This window comes from Ranitomeya variabilis, chromosome 2 (genome assembly GCF_051348905.1).
Source record: "Ranitomeya variabilis isolate aRanVar5 chromosome 2, aRanVar5.hap1, whole genome shotgun sequence".
Taxonomy (NCBI): domain Eukaryota; kingdom Metazoa; phylum Chordata; class Amphibia; order Anura; family Dendrobatidae; genus Ranitomeya; species Ranitomeya variabilis.
The window spans coordinates 10,369,408-10,381,443 of record NC_135233.1 but is presented as its reverse complement, the minus strand read 5'-3'; the positions used below and the strand labels follow the sequence as shown (position 1 = coordinate 10,381,443).

General features: G+C 47.5%; 1 protein-coding gene across 1 annotated transcript in view; it reads right to left on the bottom strand.

Annotated features, from left to right (window-relative positions):
• Positions 1-11,708, bottom strand: part of LOC143804163 (uncharacterized) — a 73,499-nt gene extending 61,791 nt beyond the window's left edge. Inside the window, exon 1 of the mRNA XM_077281971.1 lies at positions 11,665-11,708. Coding sequence (XP_077138086.1) covers positions 11,665-11,670 — 6 coding nt within the window. The 5' untranslated portion in view covers positions 11,671-11,708. The remainder of the gene's footprint in view (positions 1-11,664) is intronic.
• Positions 11,709-12,036: the final 328 nt, after the last annotated feature.

Below are 12,036 nucleotides of genomic sequence, written 5' to 3'. Positions count from 1 at the left end.
ATGCTGCCAACCTGCAGAAAGACAACACTACACAGTACCGCTTGTGACCACTAGAGGGAGCCCAAAAATAGAGTTCACAACAGAGCTCCCCCTAGTGGTGTGTCATGATCTCTGCAGGCAGAGATCATAGCAAGCCTATAGAGGGACAAGCTCTCGGAAGATGGAACTATACTGACCATGAACTAAGCCTGCCGCGCAACTAGAAATAGCCAGGTAGCATTTCCTATTTATCGCTAGATGCCCAGCTCTGGCCTAAGACCTAAATAGCTAGCAGAGGGAAATATAAGACCTGGCTCACCTCTAGAGAAATATTTCAAAGAAGACAGTAGCCCCCCACATATAATGACGGTGAGTTCAGATGAAACAACAAACGCAGCAGGAAAATAGTCTTAGCAAATTTGAGGTCCGCTTACTAGATAGCAGAAGACAGATAGTATACTTTCATGGTCAGCAGAAAAACACTAACAAAACACCATCCAGAGATTACCTTAAACTCTGGCATTAACTCATAACGCCAGAGTAGCAATCCCTGATCAACGAGAGCTTTCCAGACACAGTAACAAAACTTCAGCTGTGAACTGGAACAAATAGGCAAAACAAAACATGGACAAAAGTCCAACTTATCTAGTAGTAGTCTAGAAGCAGGAACAAGCACTGAGAGGCATCAGATAACATTGTTGACCGGCAAGAAACCACCAGAGAAATGAGCTTAAATAGCGACACCCACTACTGATGGAATCAGGTGAAACAGGAAAGAGGATGACAAGTCCAATTCCACAAGCGGCCACCGGGGGAGCCCAGAATCCAAATTCACAACAGTACCCCCCCCTCAAGGAGGGGGCACCGAACCCTCACCAGATCCACCAGGGCGACCAGGATGAGCCCTATGGAAGGCACGAACAAGATCAGAAGCATGAACATCAGATGCATTGACCCAAGAATTATCCTCCTGGCCGTAACCCTTCCAGTTGACCAGATACTGGAGTTTCCGTCTGGAAACACGAGAGTCCAAAATTTTCTCCACAACGTACTCCAACTCACCCTCAACCAACACCGGAGCAGGAGGCTCAACTGAAGGTACAACAGGTACCTCATACCTGCGCAATAACGACCGATGAAAAACGTTATGAATGGAAAAGGACGCAGGGAGGTCCAAACGGAAAGAAACAGGATTAAGAATCTCCAATATTCTATAAGGGCCGATGAACCGAGGTTTAAACTTAGGAGAAGAGACCCTCATAGGGACAAAACGAGAAGACAACCACACTAAATCTCCAACACAAAGCCGAGAACCAACACGACGATGACGGTTGGCAAAACGCTGAGTCTTCTCCTGGGACAACTTCAAATTGTCCATAACCTGCCCCCAAATGTGATGCAATCTCTCTACCACCGCATCCACTCCAGGACAATCCGAGGATTCCACCTGACCGGAGGAAAATCGAGGGTGAAACCCCGAATTACAGAAAAACGGGGACACCAAGGTGGAAGAACTGGCCCGATTATTGAGGGCGAACTCTGCCAATGGCAAAAAAGCAACCCAATCATCCTGGTCAGCAGAGACAAAACACCTCAGATATGTCTCAAGGGTCTGATTAGTCCGCTCGGTCTGGCCATTAGTCTGAGGGTGAAAAGCAGACGAAAAAGACAAATCTATGCCCATCCTAGCACAGAATGCCCGCCAAAATCTAGACACAAATTGGGTACCTCTGTCAGAAACAATATTCTCAGGAATACCGTGCAATCGGACAACATTCTGAAAAAACAGAGGAACCAACTCAGAAGAAGAAGGCAACTTGGGCAGAGGAACCAAATGGACCATTTTAGAGAAACGGTCACAGACCACCCAGATGACAGACATCTTCTGGGAAACAGGCAGATCTGAAATAAAATCCATCGAGATGTGTGTCCAAGGCCTCTTAGGAATAGGCAAGGGCAACAGCAGTCCGCTAGCCCGAGAACTACAAGACTTGGCCCGAGCACAAACGTCACATGACTGCACAAAGACTCGCACATCTCGTGACAGAGAAGGCCACCAGAAGGATCTTGCCACCAAATCCCTGGTACCAAAAATTCCGGGATGACCTGCCAATGCAGAAGAATGTACCTCAGAGATGACTCTGCTGGTCCAATCATCCGGAACAAACAGTCTATCAGGCGGACAACGATCCGGTCTATCCGCCTGAAACTCTTGCAAGGACCGCCGCAGATCAGGAGAAACGGCCGACAAAATTACTCCCTCCCTAAGGATACCTGTGGGTTCAGAATTACCAGGAGAGTCCGGGTCAAAACTCCTAGAAAGGGCATCTGCCTTAACATTCTTAGAACCCGGTAGGTATGACACCACAAAATTAAAGCGAGAAAAAAAATAAAGACCAGCGCGCCTGTCTAGGATTCAGGCGTCTGGCAGTCTCAAGATAAATCAAATTTTTGTGGTCAGTCAATACCACCACCTGATGTCTAGCCCCCTCGAGCCAATGGCGCCACTCCTCAAACGCCCACTTCATGGCCAAAAGCTCCCGATTCCCAACATCATAATTCCGCTCTGCGGGCGAAAATTTGCGAGAAAAGAAGGCACAAGGCCTAATGACGGAGCAGTCGGAACCTTTCTGCGACAACACTGCCCCAGCTCCGATCTCCGAAGCGTCAACCTCAACCTGAAAAGGCAGATTCACATCAGGCTGACGCAACACAGGGGCAGAAGCAAAACGGCGCTTAAGCTCCTGAAAGGCCTCTACAGCATGAGGGGACCAATTAGCAACATCAGCGCCTTGTCTGGTCAAATCAGTCAGTGGTTTAACGACATCCGAAAAACCAGCAATAAATCGGCGGTAAAAGTTGGCAAAGCCCAAAAATCTCTGAAGACCCTTAAGAGAGGAGGGCTGAGTCCAGTCACAAATAGCTTGCACCTTGACGGGATCCATCTCAATGGAAGAGGGAGAAAAAATATACCCCAAAAAGGAAATTTTCTGGACCCCAAAAACGCACTTAGACCCCTTCACACATAAAGAATTAGACCGCAGAACCTGAAAAACTCTCCTGACCTGCTGGACATGAGAGTCCCAGTCATCAGAAAAAATCAGAATATCATCCAGATATATTATCATAAATTTATCCAGAAAATCGCGGAAAATATCATGCATAAAAGACTGGAAAACTGAAGGGGCATTAGAAAGACCAAAAGGCATGACCAAATACTCAAAGTGGCCCTCGGGCGTATTAAATGCGGTCTTCCACTCATCCCCCTGCCTGATCCGCACCAAATTATACGCCCCACGAAGATCAATTTTAGAGAACCACTTAGCACCCTCTATACGAGCAAACAAATCAGTAAGCAATGGCAATGGGTATTGATACTTAACAGTGATCTTATTCAGAAGCCGATAATCAATACATGGTCTCAAAGAGCCGTCTTTTTTTGAGACAAAGAAAAACCCAGCTCCCAAGGGAGAAGAAGATGGACGAATATGTCCCTTTTCCAAAGACTCCTTTATATATTCCCGCATAGCAGCATGTTCCGGCACAGACAAATTAAACAAACGACCCTTTGGATATTTACAACCCGGTATCAAATCTATGGCACAATCGCACTCACGGTGCGGAGGTAACGACCCAAGCTTGGGTTCGTCAAAGACGTCTTGATAATCAGAGAGGAACTCAGGGACTTCAGAGGGAATGGACGACGAAATAGAAACCAAAGGTACGTCCCCATGAATACCCTTACATCCCCAGCTCAACACAGACATTGCTCTCCAGTCCAAGACTGGGTTGTGAGACTGCAACCATGGCAATCCCAGTACCAAATCGTCATGTAAATTATACAGCACCAGGAAACGAATAATCTCCTGGTGATCCGGATTGATACGCATGGTTACTTGTGTCCAGTATTGTGGTTTATTATTAGCCAATGGGGTGGAGTCAATCCCCTTCAGAGGAATAAGAGTCTCCAAAGGCTCTAAATCAAAACCACAACGATTGGCAAAGGACCAATCCATAAGACTCAGAGCGGCGCCAGAGTCAACATAGGCGTCCGTGGCAATGGATGACAAAGAGCAAATCAGGGTTACAGACAAAATAAACTTAGACTGAATGGTGCTAATGGAAACAGACTTATCAAGCTTCTTTGTACGCCTAGAGCATGCCGATATAACATGAGTAGAATCCCCACAATAGAAACACAATCCATTCTTCCGTCTAAAATTCTGTCGCTCGCTCCTGGACAGAATTCTATCACACTGCATACTTTCTGGCGTCTTTTCCATAGACACCGCCAGATGGTGCACCGGTTTGCGCTCCCGCAGACGCCTATCAATCTGAATAGCCATTGTCATGGACTCATTCAGACCTGCAGGCAAAGGGAACCCCACCATAACATCCTTAACGGCATCAGAGAGACCTTCTCTGAAAGTTGCCGCCAAGGCGCACTCATTCCACTGAGTAAGCACAGACCATTTACGGAATTTTTGGCAGAAAACTTCAGCTTCGTCTTGCCCCTGAGATAGTGCCATCAAAGTTTTTTCTGCCTGAAGTTCCAAATGAGGTTCCTCATAAAGCAAGCCCAAGGCCAGAAAAAACGCATCCACATCGCGTAACGCAGGATCCCCTGCTGGCAATGAGAAGGCCCAATCTTGAGGGTCACCCCTGAGCAAGGAAATCACAATCCTAACCTGCTGAGCAGGGTCTCCAGCTGAACGAGACTTCAGGGACAAATAAAGCTTACAATTATTTCGGAAATTCTGGAAGCTAGCTCTATTCCCTGTGAAGAACTCCGGCAAAGGAATTCTCGGCTCAGATACCGGAGCATGTACCACAAAATCTTGTAAATTTTGTACTTTCGTGATGAGATTATTCAAACCCGCAGTTACACTCTGGAGATCCATTATTGTCAGGTGCACACAGAGCATACAGAGATTAGGAGGAGAGAGAGAGAAAAGACTGCAGCAAGGCAGACTGGAGGAAAAAAAAAAAAAAAAAAAATTTCAGCAGACTTCTTATAACTCTCCTTTCTCAACCTGGGTCTTTAACACTTTATTGGCCGGTCAAACTGTCATGATCTCTGCAGGCAGAGATCATAGCAAGCCTATAGAGGGACAAGCTCTCGGAAGATGGAACTATACTGACCATGAACTAAGCCTGCCGCGCAACTAGAAATAGCCAGGTAGCATTTCCTATTTATCGCTAGATGCCCAGCTCTGGCCTAAGACCTAAATAGCTAGCAGAGGGAAATATAAGACCTGGCTCACCTCTAGAGAAATATTTCAAAGAAGACAGTAGCCCCCCACATATAATGACGGTGAGTTCAGATGAAACAACAAACGCAGCAGGAAAATAGTCTTAGCAAATTTGAGGTCCGCTTACTAGATAGCAGAAGACAGATAGTATACTTTCATGGTCAGCAGAAAAACACTAACAAAACACCATCCAGAGATTACCTTAAACTCTGGCATTAACTCATAACGCCAGAGTAGCAATCCCTGATCAACGAGAGCTTTCCAGACACAGTAACAAAACTTCAGCTGTGAACTGGAACAAATAGGCAAAACAAAACATGGACAAAAGTCCAACTTATCTAGTAGTAGTCTAGAAGCAGGAACAAGCACTGAGAGGCATCAGATAACATTGTTGACCGGCAAGAAACCACCAGAGAAATGAGCTTAAATAGCGACACCCACTACTGATGGAATCAGGTGAAACAGGAAAGAGGATGACAAGTCCAATTCCACAAGCGGCCACCGGGGGAGCCCAGAATCCAAATTCACAACAGTGGTGGCTGCAGACAGGATCTTATCATGTATCTCTGTATACAGGGAGCTCCCCCTAGTGGTGACCGCAGGCGGAATCTTATCATGTATCTCGGTATACAGGGAGCTCCCCCTAGTGGTGGCTGCAGACAGGATCTTATCATGTATCTCTGCATACAGGGAGCTCCCCCTAGTGGTGGCTGCACACAGGATCTTATCATGTATCTCTGTATACAGGGAGCTCCCCCTAGTGGTGACTGCAGACAGGATCTTATCATCTATCTCTGCATACAGGGAGCTCCCCCTAGTGGTGGCTGCAGACAGGATCTTATCCTGTATCTCTGTATATAGGGAGCTCCCCCTTGTGGTGGCTGCAGACAGGATCTTATCATGTATCTCTGTATACAGGGAGCTCCCCCTAGTGGTGGCTGCAGACAGGATCTTATCATGTATCTCTGTATACAGGGAGCTCCCCCTAGTGGTGACTGCAGACAGGATCTTATTGTGTATCTCTGTATACAGGGAGCTCCCCCTAGTGGTGGCTGCAGACAGAATCTTATGTATCTCTGTATACAGGGAGCTCCCCCTAGTGGTGGCTGCAGTCAGGATCTTATAATGTATCTCTGTATATAGGGAGCTCTCCCTAGTGGTGGCTGCAGACAGGATCTTATCATGTATCTCTGTATACAGGGAGCTCCCCCTAGTGGTGGCTGCAGACAGGATCTTATCACGTATCTCTGTATACAGGGAGCTCCCCCTAGTGGTGGCTGCAGACAGGATCTTATCATGTATCTCTGTGTACAGGGAGCTCCCCCTAGTGGTGGATGCAGACAGGATCTTATCATGTATCTCTGTATACAGGGAGCTCCCCCTAGTGGTGGCTGCAGGCAGGATCTTATCGTGTATTTGTATGCAGGGAGCTCCCTCTAGTGGAGGCTGCAGACAGGATCTTATCGTGTATCTCTGTATGCAGGGAGCTCCCCCTAGTGGTGACATCAGACAGGATCTCACCATGTATCTCTGTACACAGGGAGCTCCCCCTAGTGGTGGCTGCAGACAGGATCTTATCATGTATTTCTGTATACAGGGAGCTCCCCCTAGTGGTGGCTGCAGACAGGATCTTATCATGTATCTCTGTATACAGGGAGCTCCCCCTAGTGGTGGCTGCAGACAGGATCTTATCATGTATCTCTGTATACAGGGAGCTCCCCTTAGTGGTGGCTGCAGACAGGATCTTATCATGTATCACTGTATACAGGGAGCTCCCCCTAGTGGTGGCTGCAGACAGGATCTTATCATGTGTCTCTGTATACAGGGAGCTCCCCCTAGTGGTGGCTGCAGACAGGATCTTATCATGTATCTCTATATACCTATATACAGGAAGCTCCCCCTAGTGGTGGCTGCAGACAGCATCTTATCATGTATCTCTGTATACAGGGAGCTCCCTCTAGTGGTGGCTGCAGACAGGATCTTATCATATATCTCTATATACCTATATACAGGGAGCTCCCCCTAGTGGTGGCTGCAGACAAGATCTTAACATGTATCTCTATACAGGGAGCTCCCCCTAGTGGTGACTACAGACAGGATCTTATCATGTATCTCTGTATACAGGGAGCTCCCCCTAGTGGTGGCTGCAGACAGGATCTTATCATGTATCTCTGTATACAGGGAGCTCCCCCTAGTGGTGGCTGCAGACAGGATCTTATCATGTATCTCTGTATACAGGGAGCTCCCCCCAGTGGTGGCTGCAGACAGGATCTTATCATGTATCTCTGTATACAGGGAGCTCCCCCTAGTGATGACTGCAGACAGGATCTTATCATGTATCTCTGTATACAGGGAGCTCCCCCTAATGGTGGCTGCAGACAGGATCTTATCATGTATCTCTGTATACAGGGAGCTCCCCCTAGTGGTGTCTGCAGACAGGATCTTATCTAGTATCTCTGTATACAGGGAGCTCCCCGTAATGGTGGTGGCTGCAGACAGAATCTTATCATGTATCTCTGTATATAGGGAGCTCCCCCTAGTGGTGACTGCAGACAGGATCGTATCATGTATCTCTGTATACAGGGAGCTCCCCCTAGTGATGACTGCAGGCAGGATCTTATCATGTATCTCTGTATACAGGGAGCTCCCCCTAGTGGTGGCTGCAGACAGGATCTTATCATGTATCTCTGTATACAGGGAGCTCCCCCTAGTGGTGACTGCAGACAGGATCTTATTGTGTATCTCTGTATACAGGGAGCTCCCCCTAGTGGCAGCTGCAGACAGAATCTTATGTATCTCTGTATACAGGGAGCTCCCCCTAGTGGTGGCTGCAGTCAGGATCTTATAATGTATCTCTGTATATAGGGAGCTCTCCCTAGTGGTGGCTGCAGACAGGATCTTATCATGTATCTCTGTATACAGGGAGCTCCCCCTAGTGGTGGCTGCAGACAGGATCTTATCACGTATCTCTGTATACAGGGAGCTCCCCCTAGTGGTGGCTGCAGACAGGATCTTATCATGTATCTCTGTGTACAGGGAGCTCCCCCTAGTGGTGGATGCAGACAGGATCTTATTATGTATCTCTGTATACAGGGAGCTCCCCCTAGTGGTGGCTGCAGGCAGGATCTTATCGTGTATTTGTATGCAGGGAGCTCCCTCTAGTGGAGGCTGCAGACAGGATCTTATCGTGTATCTCTGTATGCAGGGAGCTCCCCCTAGTGGTGACATCAGACAGGATCTCACCATGTATCTCTGTACACAGGGAGCTCCCCCTAGTGGTGGCTGCAGACAGGATCTTATCATGTATTTCTGTATACAGGGAGCTCCCCCTAGTGGTGGCTGCAGACAGGATCTTATCATGTATCTCTGTATACAGGGAGCTCCCCCTAGTGGTGGCTGCAGACAGGATCTTATCATGTATCTCTGTATACAGGGAGCTCCCCTTAGTGGTGGCTGCAGACAGGATCTTATCATGTATCACTGTATACAGGGAGCTCCCCCTAGTGGTGGCTGCAGACAGGATCTTATCATGTATCTCTATATACCTATATACAGGAAGCTCCCCCTAGTGGTGGCTGCAGACAGCATCTTATCATGTATCTCTGTATACAGGGAGCTCCCTCTAGTGGTGGCTGCAGACAGGATCTTATCATATATCTCTATATACCTATATACAGGGAGCTCCCCCTAGTGGTGGCTGCAGACAAGATCTTAACATGTATCTCTATACAGGGAGCTCCCCCTAGTGGTGACTGCAGACAGGATCTTATCATGAATCTCTGTATACAGGGAGCTCCCCCTAGTGGTGACTACAGACAGGATCTTATCATGTATCTCTGTATACAGGGAGCTCCCCCTAGTGGTGGCTGCAGACAGGATCTTATCATGTATCTCTGTATACAGGGAGCTCCCCCTAGTGGTGGCTGCAGACAGGATCTTATCATGTATCTCTGTATACAGGGAGCTCCCCCCAGTGGTGGCTGCAGACAGGATCTTATCATGTATCTCTGTATACAGGGAGCTCCCCCTAGTGATGACTGCAGACAGGATCTTATCATGTATCTCTGTATACAGGGAGCTCCTCCTAGTGGTGGCTGCAGACAGGATCTTATCATGTATCTCTGTATACAGGGAGCTCCCCCTAGTGGTGTCTGCAGACAGGATCTTATCTAGTATCTCTGTATACAGGGAGCTCCCCCTAGTGGTGGCTGCAGACAGGATCTTATCATGTATCTCTGTATACAGGGAGCTCCCCGTAATGGTGGTGGCTGCAGACAGAATCTTATCATGTATCTCTGTATACAGGGAGCTCCCCCTAGTGGTGACTGCAGACAGGATCGTATCATGTATCTCTGTATACAGGGAGCTCCCCCTAGTGATGACTGCAGACAGGATCTTATCATGTATCTCTGTATACAGGGAGCTCCCCCTAGTGGTGTCTGCAGACAGGATCTTATCATGTATCTCTGTATACAGGGAGCTCCCCCTAGTGGTGACTGCAGACAGGATCGTATCATGTATCTCTGTATACAGGGAGCTCCCCCTAGTGATGACTGCAGGCAGGATCTTATCATGTATCTCTGTATACAGGGAGCTCCTCCTAGTGGTGGCTGCAGACAGGATCTTATCATGTATCTCTGTATACAGGGAGCTCCCTCTAATGGTGGCTGCAGACAGGATCTTATAATGTATCTCTGTATACAGGGAGCTCCCCCTAGTGGTGACTGCAGACAGGATCTTATAATGTATCTCTGTATACAGGGAGCTCCCCCTAGTGGTGACTGCAGACAGGCTCTTATCATGTATCTCTGTATACAGGGAGCTCCCCCTAGTGGTGGCTGCAGACAGGATCTTATCATGTATCTCTATATACAGGGAGCTCCCCCTAGTGGCGGCTGGAAACAGGATCTTATCATGTATCTGTATACAGGGAGCTCCCCCTAGTGGTGGCTGCAGACAGGATCTTATTATGTAAAAAAGAGAGACGGCTGACAGCACTCACTTACTGGGGCGCCCGTTAATAGTCCAGGGAACCTTCCAGGACAATCAAGTAGCTTAAGAGGAAGGATCACAGCGCTCCATCCAGGTGTAGTAGATACAAAAGATAGCTTTATTATGCCATTAAAGCAACGTTTCGACCGAGAAGGTCTTTTTCAAGCATACAAACAGTAAAAAGGGTCGGCCTTAAATAGTGTGGATACCACGCAGGGCACCAATCACCATCAAGCCCCTGCCCACTATACAAATATAATCTCTCAGTGTAAAAAACAAACATCAGACACATATACATTAAAAATCAACAATCGCTGATATACCTATCATTTAGCCGGTATAGATATTCAACAAAGTTTTATCAAAACAACTTATGTACACAATCTACTGTGCAATCCGCTTCGTGCATTTAGGTTGTCATAGATACGTGCACCAATCAATGCAGGTTCATGTGGAGCACAGACGCATTCTGGGCCAATCGGCTATCCTCTAAGGTAGCGCCAAAATGTATCCAGGTACCTATCACCAGCCCCAGGACATTGGAAACCCTTTATTCTCTCCAATCAGATCTATCGTATCACACCCCGTATAGTCTCCACATACCTTCGTCATGGTCCGGCATCATTCCCAGGTCACATAGCAGCGGCGATATGAGCGCGCAGGCGCACTGCAAACCGGAACGGTCCACGTCACATGATCGGAGCGCGGACCAACCAGCGCTGCAACCCGCCCACTACACATCGTCCGCGTCACGTGACTCGCGTCATAGTCGGTTACCTAGGAGACCTGTAAACAGACGCAGCTCTGGCAAATTCTACTAGAGGGGGATCATTCATGGAATCGAAGAAAACCAAAACCCACATCTAACGTCCCTCCACCGGATCCATCCTCTATTGCACAAAACTACAGACAATTATCTATATAAAAAGAAAAAAATTCAAATATATGAATTAAGCAACAGTCGGGGGGCATAGGGAGGGGAACCAAACCAAAGTCTAACAGCATCCTCAATTCCAAATAGTGTTCCCAGGTATCCCATTCCTCCTGACAGCCGACTGTGGCAATATCCATCTCAAAAAGAAAAAACAAATAAAAGAATGAATATATATACCACCAAACAAAAGCAATGTGCAACTAAAAACAGAAGCGACAAGTCTACCCCAGATCTTATACTATCTTACTTAAAAAGCACAGGTATGTAGATTAAAATCAATATTCAGGCCCTTTGGCTGTAAAGACCCCGACGTATAAATCCTCCGCAGTTCCTTCCTTTTTAGTATCTGTAATCTGTCACCACCCCTCCTGAGAACCGGACACTGTCTATGACCCTGAACCTCAGGTGATTCACTGAATGTCTGTGCTCAATAACATGTTTTGGGACCGGTAACTCCGTAAGCCCCGTCCTCACAGTGCTCTTATGCTTGCTAATGCGGACCCTCACCTCCATGGTCGTCTCACCCACATACGTAAGTCCACACGGGCACACGATCATATACACCACAAAACTGGAGGAGCAAGTATATCTCCCCTTCAAAAAGATCTTCTTTCCAGTGTGGGGATGGTAAAAAAAATCCTCCCTTTAGCATGTTGTTACAACAGGCACAACCCAAACACGGAGAATTCCCGTGTCTGGCTGTGCTCAGAGTCTTTTGGACCAAAGTCCTCGAGGGCCCAATGTCGGATTTCACCAACCTGTCTCTCAGATTACGTCCCCGTCTGAAGGACATCATCGTGTATGTTCCAAAACCAGGAACTGACGGAAAACCTCGTTGTAACAGGGTCCAGTGCCTCCTGAGAATATTGCCAATCTGAT